At 42.1% G+C, this 17,786-nt stretch overlaps 2 protein-coding genes and 1 long non-coding RNA gene across 7 annotated transcripts in view; 2 read left to right on the top strand and 1 right to left on the bottom strand.

Annotated features, from left to right (window-relative positions):
- The window catches only part of PKD2L1 (polycystin 2 like 1, transient receptor potential cation channel), a 42,596-nt gene extending 39,489 nt beyond the window's left edge, over positions 1 to 3,107 (top strand). For 4 of the 5 annotated variants that reach the window (XM_027594253.1, XM_027594251.1, XM_027594248.1 and 1 more), the window contains 4 exons: positions 503 to 626; positions 1,412 to 1,530; positions 1,780 to 1,903; positions 2,220 to 3,107. In XM_027594253.1, coding sequence (XP_027450054.1) covers positions 503 to 626; positions 1,412 to 1,530; positions 1,780 to 1,903; positions 2,220 to 2,393 — 541 coding nt within the window. In that variant the 3' untranslated portion in view covers positions 2,394 to 3,107. The remainder of the gene's footprint in view (positions 1 to 502; positions 627 to 1,411; positions 1,531 to 1,779; positions 1,904 to 2,219) is intronic. The other variant, XM_027594254.1, reaches the window with a different exon arrangement.
- LOC113922367 overlaps positions 1 to 4,856 on the bottom strand; it is a 50,228-nt gene extending 45,372 nt beyond the window's left edge. The window contains exon 1 of the long non-coding RNA XR_003519944.2: positions 4,756 to 4,856. This is a non-coding gene — a long non-coding RNA (uncharacterized LOC113922367). The remainder of the gene's footprint in view (positions 1 to 4,755) is intronic.
- On the top strand, positions 4,358 to 11,018 carry BLOC1S2 (biogenesis of lysosomal organelles complex 1 subunit 2). Its single transcript, XM_027594280.1, has 5 exons — positions 4,358 to 4,449; positions 4,775 to 4,891; positions 8,193 to 8,312; positions 9,017 to 9,121; positions 10,522 to 11,018. The coding sequence occupies exons 1-5, from the start codon at positions 4,389 to 4,391 to the stop codon at positions 10,551 to 10,553; spliced, it is 435 nt and encodes a 144-aa protein (XP_027450081.1). The 5' UTR covers positions 4,358 to 4,388; the 3' UTR covers positions 10,554 to 11,018.
- Positions 11,019 to 17,786: the final 6,768 nt, after the last annotated feature.

The following is a 17,786-nucleotide window of genomic DNA, read 5'->3' as shown; positions in this document are numbered from 1 at the left end:
ATAGCAGGAGATGATACCAGAGTAATGAACAAGGGCTACATTGGGAAAGGGCTTGAATACCACCATCCTATCCAAAGAATAGGGTGCCTGGGAGGGATTTTAAGCAGAGAAGGGGTGTATTTAGACATGCGCTTTAGAAAGATTAATTACTCTAGTTGCATTATAGAGGATGGATTTCAGGGGTAGGGAGTGAAGGGGAAGCCAGTGGGGTGGGAGTGGGGGGATGGATTATTTAGAGGCAAAGAGATTTTGCAACAATTCCTATAGAACACCAGGAGGGCCCGAACCTAGCCAGCAGGACTAAGAGAAGGAAGACATAGATTTAAAACAATTTACTGGGGGTAAAATTGCTAGACCTTGGAGATCCTGGCTTTCCCATGTGGTCCCATTCTTCCACAGAGAGCAAGAGTCAGAGAGTCTGGAAAAAAAAGTGGGGAGTCCATAATTGAGAGATCACAACCACAGCAAGTCAGAAGTCATTTCATCATACTGTTTTCCTCAGACTCAGGCACGCAGAGCATGAAATCACTGAGCTCACAGCTGCCTTCACCAGGTTTGATCAAGATGGGAATCACATCCTGGACAAGAAAGAGCAAGAACAAATGCGACAGGACCTGGAGAAGAGGGTAAGCCCAGCTGGTTGGGGGAGAGGCAGCGAAAGAGAACCACTCACTCTCCCCTCCCTGCCAACGCACCCAGAACACAAATCCAAACGGAAAACCCTTCAATAGATGGACAGGAAAGAAGCCTCTAGAATAGTCGTTCTCAAACTGCTGCACATTAGAATACCCTGGTGGGGTGGGGGTGGGGAGTCAAATAATCCTCATACTCAGGTCACATACCCTAGACAGAATCTCTGGGGGAGTCAGGGACCCAGACATCAGTACTTCAAAAAACTCGCCAGTTGATTCCAATGCATAGCCAAGGTTGAGAACCACTGCTCTGAAACAAAGTCTGAGGGGGAAAGGTTCAATTACCCGAGAATCCCTGACAATTCTTTCTGAGGACTTGCCTTGGGACTTTCAAACTCGGATCCTTAGCTGCCCCTGCTGTGCCTGCTTCATCCCTATCCAGTGTATATCCAAAAATCAAGGGCAGGAGGGAAATTGGCAGGAATTCTGGTACTGTTCTTCCTTTCCCAAACTGAGTTGGCTTCTAGTGAGGGTCTCATTAATAAAGGCTTCCAAGAGCTCATGTTTTGTTTCTGTGGGAGGTGATTCTCTCCCAGAGGTTGGTCCAGCTTTGTGTCCAGCACCACCACACTGATCCTATTATCTCTAGAGTTTGAGAGGGAAGGGGAATGCATGAACTGGAGCCCAGGGGCCTGGTCCTGGGAGACCATGAGAGCAGGTGATGAAATAAGAGCTGATACTTCCCAGAGTCATCTTCTCCTCTCTGACTTCCTGATCAGGTGGCCCTCAATGCCGAGATTGAGAACCTGGGCCAGCCCATTGTGAGTAGTCCACCAGGCGAGTCGGGTCCAGAGGCTACCAGAGCAGGTGGCTGGGTTTCAGGAGAAGAATTCTACACGTATGTGCAGCCAGGGGCCCAGGGCTGAGTGTGTTTGTAATGTCCTACCCTGAGCTTTTTTCTCAACCTTCTGATTTTCCATGCTAGCCCAGGGAGAACCTCTGCCCCCCTTTAATTCTCCCTACAAGGCTGGGCCTTACCTTCCTTGCACCCATCCAGACACAGACCATAATGGCTCTCCTACCCCTATAGACGCTTAGCCCCACAGATGCATATTTCTGCTCCCTCGGTCTCTCTCAAATCCTGCAGACTCACAAGGAGAGTTCTTCAGTTGGAGATTGTCCTGGAAGGAGTCATGTCCCAGGTGGATGCTGTGGGCTCAAAGCTAAAGATGCTGGAGAGGAAAGGGCAGCTAGCTTCCTTCCCAGGCCTGGTGAGTGGCCCTTCACTTGGTCCCTCTTGGTTCCCCACATTTGAACTCTACCATCTTTTCTACTCAGTGGGTGGAAGCAAACCATTTTTGAAAGAGTCTGTTTCCAGGCTCCTGGGGCAACATGTTCACAGCAGTCACTGTATCAGTGGAGGGAAGGGGTGGAGGGAAGGCCTGAAGTTGGTTGCTCTGGCCTGAGGGCTGCCTTGGCTTCCAGGAGACTGTCTGAGGTTGAAGAATCAGACCCAGATTTTCTAGATGAAAGGAAGTGGAACACAAATTCCTTCTTCAAATGACCTGTCCCTCTTTCTTCCAACAGGGAGATCAAGGCATTTGGGAGCACCTGCAGCCAACCCCAGCTGTGACTCCAACCCCCTGGGGAGTCCAGCGTGGGCAGGAGAGTGGTGGGGGAGGGGCCCTAAAGCATCAGACAGCAACCTCCTCTCTCATTGCCTCCTCAGAGACCTCCTCAGGACATGCCCTCCACTTCTAGGGCAGCAGTTCCCTCCACTGCTACTGCAGAGTCCTACCCTGTGTTTGGCCCCTTGAACCAATGTTTCTACCTGTAGCTTGTATCATGCTTAGGCTTGTGACTCAATGTTTCTGTGTGTAGCCATGTAGCTCTGTGTAGCTCTTTGAGATAACACTTGCCACTGGGCCTCTCACTCCCTGTGCTCTCAGCTCTGCTGTGATGAAAAAAAAAGTTAATAACAAACAGAATAAAGGAAGGGAGGGTTATGTTCCCTAAGCACCTGGCATCTGGATAGCCACGATTTGTGAAAAAAGTAGAAGCCAAGAGAGCAGCATTCCCTAAATGTCTTCCTATTTGCCAGTGAGTCTTATCCTTTGTGCATCTAGAGATCTGCTGCTAGCACCCATGGAATTCTTGTCTTCATAGAGTTTCCAGGTGAAAGAGAAGGTGAAGCCTTGGAGGAGAGGAAACTTTCTCACATGTGGAGATTACAATGTTGCAGAGGTGTTGGAATGCCCCTCCATCCAGGGCAAAGACCATGACCGCTCAGTTGAGGAGGCTGCTCACGACATTCCACTAAACACTGGGAACTGACAGGGCTGTAAACAGGGACATAGATGGAGCCCTAGGAGGATCAGACAAAGAAATGATTTCAGGATTCAGAGATCTTTGGAATAAAATGTGGTGGGCTCTGACACTATTCTTGCAAAGGACATATGGGTTTCTCTGGTGACTATCAATAAAAGTCTTTAGAAAAATCAGGACTTTGCATTTGCTTCTGGGATTGTAGGAGGAAGAAGAGAGGCTGGAGCTGTGAACCATTCTTGTATTTGGTAAAAGGCGAAAGATTTGTGCGGTCTGAAGAGAAACCAGAACGTCCGTTCTTGTATTTGGGCTGGAACACTCATCCCTGCCAGGAGGGGTAGACTGGCAGCCGTGACAATGTGAAGGTGCTGAAATAAGAACTTCTGGCTCATAGGAATGATTTGAAATGGCATTATGACTGTACCATTTAGAGAGTGGAGACAGTGACCTAGGGAGACCTGGTCCTCAGGATGAAGAGAGTAAGGTAGCCCTTACACTGGCATGAGGGGTAGCTGGGTTTTGTGTGTGTGTGTGTGTGTGTGTGTGTGTGTGTGTGTGTGTGTGTGTGGTGTAGGGTGTGGGAGGTAAGAGGGTGAGATGGAGAATAAGAACAGGACTAAAAACTTCTACACTAGGATTTTGGGTGTGTAGGTCTGTGTCCCAAGACCCACTGTATACCTTTTTCCCTTCCCCTGTAATCTTTACCTCTTTCTCATTTTGCACCTTGCTGCCCAGTGGTTTTTTCTCATCCATTCCCTTCTCCCACCCTTTTCACCATCCCATCACATGCACTCTATACACCTGGGAGACTTGCGAAGCAGCTAAATGCAATCAAGATAACCAGAGTGTATCCTCCGCCGTAAAAAGTTACAAAGCTTTCTTCCAGAAAGACTGTATCAGCTGAAGAGAAGTAGGTGCCAACTTGCAGCTCAAGAAAAAGGGGCAAACGAGTTGTTTAACCAAGACATCGGAAGGGCCAGTATTTCGGCTCAGGGATCAATGAATGAACGCTTCCCAAAGGCTGGATGAGACTACCTTCAAAAGCATGGATTCCCTGAGCAGTCTTTGGCGACGACTACCAGCCTGGGTGGGGAGTGTCTAGGGAGAGGATAACCTGTCCTTGTGACTTTGGTCAGTAGGCCACCAGAGCTAAAACAATCCCAGAGAGGTCGTCGGTCTTACTACACTAGTGACAGGGATGAGCACATACTCGGTTCTAGACGCTGGCAACGGATCAATTCGCAATAGCTTATCTTAGCTTCAATTTCAGCTTCAAGCTTACTCTTTGTTATTACTCGTCGTAAGCGTAAGCCGCAAGACGCAGTGGAGAGGGGGAGTGTCCCGGGGCTGCGAGCCCAGGGCGGGGAGGGCGGGGCACGGCCGGCGCGCAGGCGCGGGCATCCCACAACCGGAAGCAGCGCGGGGCGAGGCATGGCGGCGGCGGCGGCGGCCCAGGGTGTCTCCGCGACCCAAAGAGAGGAGCCGGTTCGAGGTACGTCGAGTAGCTGGGGATGAAGTGTCCAGCAGGAGGCTGGGGGCTCATCTGGCAGGAGCGAGCAGGTCGGAGGGGCGCACCTGACCTGAGGACTGGGGTGGCTTGGCCACGGGATCGGTCTGAGCCAAGGGCCGGTGCAAGGGAGCAGAGTTGGCGTGTCAGGTGGGGCAAGGACAAAGTAAGGGACTTGAAATTATGGCACATGGAGAATAGAGCCGACCTGATCGAATGAGGACAAGTGGAGGGATGTGGGGAGAGGGTGCCGTGGCTGGATTAGGACCCGGTGTAGGGCGGGACACTTACTCGTTCTCCTTTGATTCAGACGATGCCGCCGTGGAGACAGCTGAGGAAGCAAAGGAGCCGGCTGAGGCTGACATCACTGAGCTCTGCCGGGACATGTTCTCCAAAATGGCAGCTTACCTGACTGGGGAACTGACGGGTGAGGCGGGGTGTGGGCTGATTCGGGTACTGCCCTGCGTCACTCGCTGGAGCTGTAGTTTGGCTCTGGGAGCTGTGAGGTGCGTTAGTAGCATCAGTCTGTGGCTCCCTCCCCAACACTCCCCATGCCCTGAAATGTGCCTGTTGGAAGTTTGGGAAGGTTATGAATGGGAAAGAAGAAGGTCCATTCCTTCCCTGGAGAAATTCACTAGCTAATTTCAGAAATACATAAAAATACCTAATATAACTGCAAGCCTGGGTAGTGTAGACTAAGTATGAGAAGACAAAAAAAGAATTCATCAAAAAGTGCTTCCTGGAGGGAGGTGTATTTTGAGCAGGATTGTGAAGGGAATGACTGACCAAAAAGGGGGGAAACGATTGGTGAGTGAGGGGTATAAGCAAGCAGTTTGTTCACTTAAAGCAGATGTATTTACTAGGGCAAAGAGAAATGAAATTGGGGAATGGAGAGTGACCTGCAGATTTAGGAACCTACTAGGTTGGTCTGAGGATTTGGTGACCCACACTTGGGGACATGATTAGTTTTGGGTTCATTGTGTATTTCCAGGTGAACACATGACTGTGTGTGGAGAAAGGTCCAAAAAGTGAAGTTTGGTCCTGTGTGGCCTCTCATAAGCATTGTTTCACTTCCCCAGGAAATTGCTGTGAGCTGAATTTGGGAACCAGAAATAATGAGAAAATGCTTGATGCAGAGTGGGAGGGCTTGTGAGGCTCTATCAGTCTGATCAGTTTTTTTAGTTATTTCTGAGCAAGAGAAACCAAGTGACAAAATCTAGATTTTTGGCTTCTCTTTAAAAATTCCAAAGATTTGGCAATACTAGTTCCCCATTCTTGTGATGCTGCGATTGACTAGAGCTGAGCAGCTGTCTCCTCTAAATGGCCTAGTGCAATGCAGTGTGTCCCCACCACTCTTTTTTCTCCCTTTTACTGGGACCTGGGAAGTTGCCCTTTATCACTGTTCTTACAGTGTTTTTTTTTTTTTTTTTTTAGTAGTGGTAGAGAAATGATTTTCTGGACCAAGATTTCTATCCAAGTTGGTAAAGTAAATTATAGGTGAGATGACTGTGTGTTCTAAGAAATGGGAGAGAGCATATTTTTTTGTGGAAGTGAATAATCTTACGTTTTTAACATGCAAACACCTGGCTTACTTCATTCATTTACACGATCTTGCAGACTCCTAGGTATTAAAGTGTGACCCTTGTTTTTTTTTTAGAGAGACTAATTTGCTGGCCGAGTATGGTTATGGAGGAGAGAGGTCAGACACATGAGCAAGATTTCGAATGAAGAGTAATGATGATGGTCAGTGACAGGGTGGTAGTAAAAGAAATGGAAAGGAGAGCATGTCTGCAAGAATATCACAGAAGTGGAATTTATAGGACTTGTTGAAGTGCCTTTGGAGGGATGGGAGCAGCTTAAGAGGTGTTCTAGGTTTTAAACTGATGGTGCCATCATCTAAAATAGGCAAGTGGGAAAGCAGAACCATGTTTAGTGTAAAAAATATTTTTGGTTTTGGCTTGGCTGATTTTAGATATTATCAGGACACTCAGGTGACTTGCACTTTTGAGTTCTGAGCTCAGAGAGTGATCTGAGCAGGGGAGGCTGATTTGGGAGTCACCTGCACAGCGGTGTGAGTCAAGGCTCTGCAGGATGAGATTGGCAGGGATGTGCTTAGGGGTAGCTGAGGGCCTCAACTATCATCTCAGTGAATGCTTGAATAGGGCAATTAATTTTTTCTAACAACGGTTCTTAAAGTACCTAGGTTTACAAATGATTTACTTATCACAAAATTGATTTAAACAGAATGTAATTCCCTGTGATTGTCATTCTTGTACAAATGCTTTTTTGAGTTTGAAAGGAAGCTAGCATCACCCTGGGAATGCCCATAGGAATGTGCCACCCATGTAAACATCAGTTGGGTTGCAGCTGAGAAAAAATTGGGAAGTGATAGTTAAGGATGAATGAGAAAGGATCTAGCATAGAAACCTACAAAGAGTGGATTGAAAGAGATGAGAAAATCAGGGTAATATGATGACGTGGCAGCCAAGGGAAATGAGCATTTTGTGAAAAGAGGGAGCTCACTGTGTCAGGTACTATGGAGAGGTTGGGGAGCATAATAGCTGAGAAAACGCCGCTGTGGATTTGGTGCTTCAGAGAGCACCGATGACCTTGGAGCATGTAATTTCCCTGGATGGTGGGGGCAAAGGCCAGGCTGCAAGGGTTTACATGAGTGAATGGTGAGGAGGAGGAGGCAGTGAATATGAGCTGGTCTTTCAAAAGGGTTAGCAGTGAAGCTCCTTTGCTTTACTGAGCAAATGATGTAGGTGTAGCAGAAGAGAGAGTGCTTTTGGGCTGGAGAGAAACCTGAATATATTTCTAGATAGGAAACTGCCAGGATAGAGAATTTGGAAATGCCAGGGAAAGGAGATGATTGAAAAAGAGGCCCTGAAGAAGTGGAAACAAGAGCACAGGAGAAGTTGTCTTGGCAAGAAGAGGAGCACTCCTGCCTCTTGGGAAGATAGAAAGGTACAGAGAAGTTTTGAAGTGAGGCAGAAAGGTTGAGGCAGCTCATGTAGGTGGAATTTTCCACTTTTCAGGAAAATTGGAGGAGAAGCCATTTGCTTTGAGTAGGGATGGGGAAGGGAACAAAGGATATGAGAAGGAGTGCATAAAATGCAATATAGAATCACACAGTAATAAATGAGTTACTAAGAAATGGTTCCTGGTTGATTTTATATGTATTTATGATGCAGTCCTCCAGATTACATGTTATCATACCATAGAAATACCAATACTATGTCACCTTCTCTTTTCTTAGGACATGAATTTATTTTTTTAATTAAAAAAAATTTTAAAGATTTTATTTATTTATTTGACAGAGAGGGAACACAGCGGGGAGTGGGAGAGGGAGAAGCAGGCTTCCCGCTGAGCCGGGAGCCCGATGCCGGGCTCGATCCCAGGACCCTGGGATCATGACCTGAGCCGAAAGCAGATGCTTAACGACTGAGCCACCCAGGCGCCCCAGGACATGAATTTATTATTTTCCTTTTTAACAAAGGTTCTGAAGTCTCTGGATCTTATTTGGTTTAAATAGTTTGCTAATTATTACCGGAGTTTCTACTTAGACACAGAGTATACAGGCTGAGTATAAATGTCATGAATCAGTAGTGGCCTACTCCTTTGACATTCACTGCATCCTGTCTTGAACTACCATTTGGCCTATGATTCCACATTCCAGTGATCTGTGACAAATCTTAAAGGTATCACATCTTCTGTTTATTTTAAAGCCACCAGCGAAGACTATAAGCTCCTGGAAAATATGAATAAACTAACCAGCCTGAAGTATCTTGAAATGAAAGATATTGCTATAAACATTAGTAGAAACTTAAAGGACTTAAACCAGAAATGTAAGTAATAATTTTTATAATTAAACATGTTTGTATTTAGTGTTCTTTTGTGCTTGGGGTTGTGGAGAAGTGGAGGGAACATGGCACCTGTCCTTAGGGAGCTCATTCTGTAAAAGTGCATTACAAAGTTATGGAGAATTTCTTCCATTTTGAGGATTAGCATATTTTGGTATGGTTATTTCTGCTTCTGAATCTTGATGTGATCAGTTTATTCCTGAAAAGGGAGAAGGGGGAGAAAGGGTAGTCAGATTTTAGTGAATTTATTTAACAGTGGAAGCCTTAAAGGACTACTCTATAAGCAGAAAACCAGAACATCTATAAATGGAAAATGCTAATTTAGACTGGTAGAATATATTTTTCCATTGACTTATATTTGTGTTCCCTATCTCTAGGGAACACAAATTTTGGTATTCTTGGTATGGGATTACTCAAGAAACTGAATCAGTAATGGAAAGATTGCTTGAGGATCAAGGAATTTAAAAGAGAGGAAAATTAGTGGATGAGAGAGACTTGCTTTGTTGAGGTCACAGTTCTGCCTGATCTGCTAGTGTTTGCCCTGCGAGTGATCAGAATCATGTCCCCCCACCTAGTGTGTATTGGGCAGAGCTGGAGGGACACTAGCATTTTTACTTTCCTACTCCTTACTCTTTTCTATACTCTGTGTTGAGGCTGTATGAACATGTGGTCTGTCTTTGTTTTCAAAGATGCTGGACTGCAGCCTTATCTGGATCAGATCAGCGTAATTGAAGAGCAAGTAGCGGCTCTTGAGCAGGCAGCCTACAAGTTGGATGCATATTCAAAAAAACTGGGTAACCATTTTTATTTCTGTTTTGATTAATGAGAGTACCCTGCCCCCCAGTATGACCTTAGCTAATAGGATAGTTAACATTTATGGTGCACCTATGATGATCTATTTTAATTAAGCTTCACAAAAACCTAGTGAGAGTAATTTTTTAATAGTAGTAGTAGTAGTAATAAAAATACTATTTCCTGAGTACTCAATGATACATATCAGGCACTGTTCTTAGTGCTTTACATGTTTTACGCTTTTTATCCTCCCAGTAATCTGTGAGATAAGTATGTGATTTTTATCCCCATTCTTTGAAGGAGGAAACTGGTCGAAGGGGTTAAATAACTTGCATAAGGATACAAGCTAGCATGTGAAAGAGCTATATTCCAAACCAGGTCTGTTTGATCACAAAGCTCAAGCTCTTAAAATTGTGGTTCAGCAAGCTGAAGCATCTTTAGTAATGTAAATACATATGTCTTAAAAAATAGAAAAGTCAATCAAGAGTTTTCTTGAAGGATTACTTTTCCTTTAAGGAGGAAACTGGTACTTATATTGTTGATGGCTTGCTAACTGGCTCTGGCTCTTACATCCATGATTAAAAACAAGGAAGTTGTCTTTATCCTAGATATAATTTACAGATTATTTTATTTTCATCATGGACAACTGTTGACTACTTCAGGAGAGAGGTCTGTAACAGAATGAGATGTGTAATGAGTGGTGAATAACAGTTTCATTGTCCACAATTAAATTCACTAAGTGGTGAACCTTACTATATAGAAGGCATTGTACCAGATGCTTTCAAGGTTTGTTTTGGTTCATTTTGTTTTTTTCAAGGTTTTAAAGAAAAAGATAATCTATCACATTAAGAGGCTTATTTGATGGTCTTTTAAATCTGTGTCTTTCAAAATTGCTTTCCTATAGCGAGGTATAGGAATAAGAAAATAAAAGGGGAAAAATAGATTTGTACTTTCAGAGAGTTCCAGTCTGGCTCCCCGAGAGTGCCGGGGACAGTGCCTGGAGAAGCAATTTCCTGTGCTTAGTAAGGTTCCCCGTGACTCCAGTGCCGGTAGATCTGCTTACCCCTGGTGGCGATGTCTGAGCAGGTGCTATTGACAGGGTTAGAACTTCAGTGAACTTCTTAATTTGTGTGTGGGTGGGTGTGTGTGTTTGACTCCTTATGTTAGGTTGTGCACGTCGATGATTGATAACTAAATATCTGTCCTTAGCTAATATGATAGTTAACGTTTGTGGTGTGCCTCCAATTTAGACCCAGTTTGGACAGATTATGAGATTGAAGGCAATAGATTTTTTTTTTTTTAATGTAATAGATATTGTTGAATTTGCCTGGAAACGCTGACTAAAAAGATTTTTGTAAGAGCTGGTTTTAAAGATTTAATTTCCCCCCTTTCTCCCTGGCAGAAGCCAAGTACAAGAAGCTGGAGAAGCGATGAAAAACTTATTCCTGTGGAACAAAGTCTTTTTTAACATGGAAGAACGTTTTATAAGACCTGAATCCTGAGGCTGATGGATTGTCAGAACTCCTCAAAAGGAAACTATGCTGGTCGTCCCAGAAACGTCCCAACATTGGAGTAAACTGGAGGACTGTGGCTACCCCTGAACTTCTTTTGAGGCAGTATCCCTCAGAAACTCACACTTATAACTCCTTACCTTTTACTTGAATGTTTCATCATCCACTCAGGACAGTCTCTCAGAGTTCAGGATAAACCTGGGCTTGCCAGTAGAATCAAATGAGAGGACCCATTTTCTCTCATAGTCGTTGATTACTACATTATTTTCTTAATGGCTGGTTTTTTGAGTTTCTGTGTCAACAGTGTTTTTTTCTATTAATGATGCTGATGTATTGCTAATAAGATCCTAAATTAAAAAAGGAAAACAAACTTGTTCTTTACAGATTATCACCTTGTGAATGTCAGTAATTTACTTTTCCATAACATTGCAAATAACAGAAAATCTTAAAATAATTTCAGGCCGAGTCTTCTAGATTGAGCAGAAGCAGTGAAAGGAGTGTTTTGATAGCTTGATGTATGTAATGGGCCCCTCCCCATCTCTTCTCTGTGTGAGTCAGATGTCTGGAGATGGATGACATCTTGACACATGGTCCCTTTTGGAAATGTGATGAAGACAAAGAGTGTGTATGTGTGTGTATGTGTTTGGGGGGGTGGGGCTGCCACTCAGAAAATAAAGTATTTTCTAAAACATCTTCCTACTTGTGCCTGCGGGGTCAGAGGGGGCTCCTAGGGACCCGATTGTCTTCCTTTCAGACTAAAGGCATCAATGGATGGAGGATACTGGCCAGTCTAGTTAGGAGGACAGGCATCCTTATTCAGAGTTGGGTGTTAGCAGCTAGGAAGGGGTCTGACGTCCTCAATTCTCTCTCCCAAAGAGTTCTTAACCCTTTTTCTGTCCTTTCCCACTGTGCCTATTCCAGACCGTTGTTTGTCCCCTGCTCCCCTGCACTATAGCTGGGTCTTCTCACTGTAATGACCCCTCACGCACCTTAGGCACTGCTGTCAGGACAGTCTTTCTAAAATGTGAAGTGGCTTTGTTACCCCTCCTGCTTAGGATCCATTAGTGACTTCTCATAGCCTCTTTGAAAAAGCCAGACTCTTTCTGTTTCTTTACCCAGAAACCAAAATTTTACTTATTTAAGATTTTACTTATTTGGGGCACCTGGGTGGCTCAGTTGTTAGGCGTCTGCCTTTGGCTCAGGTCATGGTCCCAGGGTCCTGGGATCGAGCTCCGCATCGGGCTCCCTGCTCAGCGGGAAGCCTGCTTCTCCCTCTCCCACTCCCCGCTTGTGTTCCCTCTCTCGCTGTGTCTCTCTGTCAAATAAAATCCTAAAAAAAAAAAAAAAGATTTTATTTATTTATTTGAGAGAGAGCAGGGGCAGGGACAGGGGCAGAGGGAGAAGCAGACTCCCTGCTGAGCAGGGAGCCTGATGTGGGGCTCGATCCCAGGACCCTGGGATCATGACCTGAGCCGAAGGCAGACACTTAACTGACTGAGCCACCCAGGCACCCCAGAAACCAAAATTTTAATGAAATATTTCAATTTGCTTTTGTGTTTCTGAGGATGAACTTCTCCAATGAAATTCCCTTTATTAAACTTCCCGTAACTTTTTTATGTTAAGATTTGAAACATTTGGCCAGATACATATTCTGACACAGAAACTAGTATTTTGGAATGGATACATGTAGTGGGCAAGCTCCCCAGTCACATTTAGGGTACAGGGTTCTCCCAAGATCTGAAAATAACAGTTTTTTTCTGCGTGTGTGTGTGTGTGTGTTGCGGGGGGAGGGGGGGTGTTGTAAGTTCTACTTCATTTTTTTTTCCAGCTTTATTGAGCTATAATTGACATAACATTGTGTAAGTTTAAGATGTAAAATGTGATGATTTGGTATATGTTTATATTGTGAAATGACTACATAATAGGTTTAGCTGACATAGCTATCACTCCACATTTTGTGTGTGTGTGGTAAGAACATTTAAGATCTACTCTTAGCAACTTTCAGATATAGTTGACCCATGAACAACATGTGTTTGAACTGTATGGGTCTGCTTATATGCGGACTTTTTAAGATAGAGTACTATGTGTATTTTTCATTATTAACAGTTTTTATTCTCTAGCTTAGTTTATTCCAAGAATAGAGTGTATAATACATATAACATGCAAAATACATGTTTTTGTTTTTTTTAAGATTTTACTTATTTATTTGAGAGACACAGCGAGAGAGGGAACACAAGCAGGGGGAGTGGGAGAGGGAGAAGCAGGCTTCCCGCTGAGCGGGGAGCCCGATGCGGGGCTCAATCCCAGGACCCTGGGATCATGACCTGAGCCGAAGGCAGACGCTTAACGACTGAGCCACCCAGGCACCCTGCAAAATACATGTTAATCAATTGTTTATATTATCGGTAAGGCTTCAGTCAACAGTGGGAAGGGTCAAAGTTATATACAGATTTTTGACTGTGCAGGGGTCAGCACCTCTAACCCTGCCTTGTTCAGGGTAAACTGTGTATGATACAGTATTGTTAACTACAGTCACCATACTGTACATTAGATCCCCAGAGCTTACTCATAACTGGAGTTAATAACCCTTTGACCAACATCTCCCTCACCCTCCTCCCCCAACTCGTGCCAACCACCCGTCTACTTTGTTTCTATGAGTTTTGTTTTTTTTAGATTTCACATAAGTGAGATCATACACTATTTGTCTTTTTCTGACTTATTTCACTTAGCATAATGCCCTTTGTGCTTCATCCATGTTATCACAAATGGCAGGATTTCCTTCTTTTTTATTACACTACATTTTCTTTATTCATTCATCCATCAATGGACATTTAGGTTGTTTTCATGTATTGGCTATCATGAATAATGCTGCTGAAAATGTGGGGTTGCAGATACTGTGATTTCATTTCCTTTGGATATATACCCAGAAATGGGATTGCTGGATCCTATGATAGTTCTATTCTAATTTCCTAAAGAAGCTTCATGCTGTTTTCTATAGTGACTACCAATTTGCATTCTCAACAGCAGTGCACAAGGGTTCCCTTTTCTCCACATCTTCATTAACACTTACCTCTTTTCTTTTTGATAATAGCCATTCTCACTGTTGTGTGGTGTGAGGTGATACTGTCATTTTGATTTGCATTTCCTGATGGCTAGTGATGTTGAGCACCTTTTCATGTATGTATTGGCCATTGGTAGGCTTTGGAAAAGTGTCTATTTGGATCCTTTGCCCATTTTAAAAAATCAGATTATTTGCTTTTTTGCTATTGAGTTATTTGAGTTCCTTATATATTTTGGATATTAACCCCTTATCTGACAGATAGTTTGCAAATATTTTCTACCATTCCATAAGTTGCATTTTCATTTTGTTGTTTGTTCCTTTTGCTCTGCAGAAGTTTTTTTGTTTGATATAGTCCCACTTGTTAATGTTTGTTTTTGTTGCTTGTGCTTTTAGTGTCATATCCAAAAAATCATTGCCAAGACCAATGTCAAAGTGCTTCCTGTTTCTTCCAGGAATTTTACAGTTTTAGGTCTTATATTTAAGTCTTTAATCCATTTTGAAATAATGCTTGTGAGTGGTGAAAGATAGGGGTCCAGTTTCATTCTTTTACATGAGAATATCCAATTTTCCCAATACTATTTATTAAAGAGACTATCCTTTACCCGTTGAGTATTCTTGGCTCCTTTGTCAAATATTAGTTGACTATATGCATGGGTTTCTTTCTGGGCTCTTGAATCTGCTCCATTGGTCTATGTATCTGTTTTTACATCAGTTCTATACTGTTTTGGTTACTATCGCTTTGTAACATAGTTTAAAATCAGGAAGTGTGATACCTCAAGCTTTATTCTACTTTCTCAAGATTGCTTTGGCTATTCAGGGTCTTTTGTGGTTCCATACAAATTTTAAGATTGTTTTTTCTATTTCTGTGAAAAATGCCATTGGATTTTTTATTTATTTATTTATTTATTTAAAAGATTTTTATTCATTTGAGACACAGAGATACAGAGAGATAGAGGAGCATGAGCAGGGGGAGAGGCAGAGGGAGAGGGAGAAGCAGGCTACCCACTGAGCCAGGAGCCCGAAGTGGGGCTCGATCCCAGGACCCTGGGATCACAACCCGAGCCAAAGGCAGACGCTCAAACGACTGAGCCACCCAGGCGCCCCGCCATTGGATTTTGATAGAGACTGCATTGAATCTATAAATGGCTTTGGGTAGTATGGATATTTTACTATTAATTCTAATCCATGAGGGCAAAATATCTTTCCACTTATTTGTATTTTCTTCAGTATCTTTCATCAGTATCTTACGGTTTTCAGTGTACAGATCTTTCACCGTTTTGGTTAAATGTATTCTTAAATATCTTACTGTTTTTGAGGCTATTATAAACAGGATTGTTTTCTTTCTTTTTCAGATAGTTTGTTATTAGTGTATACAAACACAACTTATTTTTGTATGTTGATTTTGTATCCTGCAACTTTACTGAATTCATTTATTAGTTGTTTTTTTTGTTTTTGTTTTTTTTTCGGTTATTTAGGATTTTTTATCTATAAGATGATGTCATCTGCAAACAGAGACAGTTTTACCTCTTCCTTTCCAATATGGATGCCTTTTATTTCTTTTTCCTGCCTAATTGTTCTGGCTAGACCTTCTGGTAGTGCGAACCTTTGTCTTGTTCCTAATCTTAGAGGAAAAGCCTTCACTCTTTCACCACTGAATATGATGTTAGTTGTGGGCTTGTCATATAGCGCCTGTATTATATTGAGGTACATTCTATGCACAATTTTGTTGAGTTTTTTTTAATCATGAAAGGATGTTGAATTTTGTCAAATGCTCTTCCTACATCTATTGAGATGATCATATGATTTTTATCATTCTGTAAATGAGGCTTATTACATTTATTGATTTCAGTATGTTGAACCATCCTTATATCCCAGGGCCAAGTCCCACTTGATCGTGGTGTATGATCCCTTTAATGTGCTGTTGAATTCAGTTTGCCAGTATTTTGTTGAGAATTTTATATCTATATTCATCAGGGATATTGGCCTGTGGTTTTCTTTTCTTATAGTATCCTTATCTGGCTGGCTTTGGTAATATAATGAGTCTGGGCATGTTCCTTCCTCCTGTTTTTTGGAAGAGTTTGAGAAAGATTGGCATTGATTCTTTTTTTTTAAGATTTTATTTATTTGAGAGAGCAAGCGAGAGAGAGAAAGCACGAGCAGGGGGAGAGGCAGAGAGAGCCCGATATGGAGCTCAGTCCCAGGACCTTAGGATCATGACCTGAGCTGAAGGCAGATGCTTAATCAGCTGAGCCACCCAGGCGCCCAAGATTGGCATTAATTCTTTAAATCTCTGGTAGAATTCAGTGAAATAATTTGGTCCTGCGACTTTCTTTGTTGGGAGTTTTTTGATTACTGATTCAAACTCCTTACTCATTATTGGTCTGTTCAGATTTTCTATTTCTTCTTCAGTCTTGTTAAGTTTTACGTTTCTAGAAATCTATCCATTTCTTCTTGGTTGCCCAATTTATTGGTATATAATTATTCACAGTGGTCTGATATGATCTTTGTATTTCTGTGGTATTGGTTGAAATGTCTCTTTTTTCATTGATAATTTCATTTATCTGAGTCCCCTCTTTTCTTGATTAGTTTAGCTAAAGGTTTGTCAATTTTGCTTATCTTAGTTTCATTGATCTTTTCTCTTGTTTTCCTATTCTCTATTTCACTTATTTCTGCTGTAATCTTTATTATTTCCTGTCGTCTGCTTACTTTGGGCCTAGTTTATTCTTCTTTTTCTAGTTCTTTGATGTGTAATGTTAAGTTGTTTATCTGAGACCTTTCTTCTTAATATAGACATTTACAGTTATCAACTTTCCTCTTAGAATTGCTTTTGTTGCATTCCACAAGTTTTGGTGTGTTGTGTTTCCATTTTCATTTGTCTCAAGATATTTCTTATTTTTCCTTGTGATTTCTTCTTTGGTCTATTAGTTGTTGAGGAGTGTGTTGTTTAATTTCTATGTATTTTTTAACTTTCTAATTTTCTTCCTTATTTCTTATTGAATTCTAGTTTCAAATCATTGTGGTTGAAAAGATACTTGATGTAATATCTATGTACTTGAATTTGTTGAGACTTGGTTTGTGGCCTAACATATCTATCCTGGAGAAATTTTCCATGCACTTGAGATGAATGTGTATTTTAAAGCCAGACTTCTTAGCATGCATCAAGACCCCTATTTCTTTCATTTTTTTCCAATTTCATTTTCTATTACTCTGACACACTGTATTCAGCTATCTTGAGCTAGCTTAAATTCCCATGGATGAGCTTTCTTTCCATAAACTTTATATTTCAGAGTAGATTTAGATTTGTAAGAGTTATAAAGATAATACAGAATTCCACTGATGAGTTTTCGTATCTTACTGTTGTTTCCTCTTCCTGAAGTGATTACCTGCCTGTATTTGGCAAATTTCTACTCTTCTAGATTCAGTCCTGGTTTCTACTCCTGGGCTGTGCTGGATTGCCCCCGAAGTAGAGAAAACACATGCTTTGTGTGCCATCAAAGCAGGGGCATCGATAGTTAATGAGACAGGGAATTTAACATTTCTCTCAAAAGTGAGGAAAACTAGAACTTTGTGGTTCTTCCTTAAACTTATTTATGTTTTAGTTAATTTCTAGTTACTTAGCTGACCTTAGTGAATTTTCCCTGCCCCTCAGTCTTCAGAAACACCTTAGTTTCCATTTCCTTATCCATCGTTGTCTCCTACAAATTGGACTGAACTCCAAAAAGTCAACGTCATGAAAAACAAAACCAAAAGGTAGGTGGGCTATTGTAGACTTAAAAAGACTAGAGACAGACTGAATATAAGTGTGAAACTTAATTGTATCCTGAATTAAAACAAGCCCTAGATATAAAAAAAAACAAACAAACTGGGGGGCACAAATGGAGAACTTTAAATATGGATGTGTATTAGATAATATTATTGAATTAATTTTTTTAGGTGTGTTAATCGGGAACGTCCTTATTCTCAGGAAATACACTGAGGTATTTCTGACGTCTGCCATTTACTTTCACATGATTCAGTGAGAATAACAGCGCTCTTCACCTTGAGGGTAAGGGAGGAAGAAAAGGTGGCAATATGTTAACACTCACTGAATCAAGG

Source organism: Zalophus californianus, chromosome 15 (genome assembly GCF_009762305.2).
Source record: "Zalophus californianus isolate mZalCal1 chromosome 15, mZalCal1.pri.v2, whole genome shotgun sequence".
Classification (NCBI taxonomy): domain Eukaryota; kingdom Metazoa; phylum Chordata; class Mammalia; order Carnivora; family Otariidae; genus Zalophus; species Zalophus californianus.
Note: the sequence above shows the minus strand (reverse complement) of the source record. Positions and strands in the feature narration are given on the sequence as shown.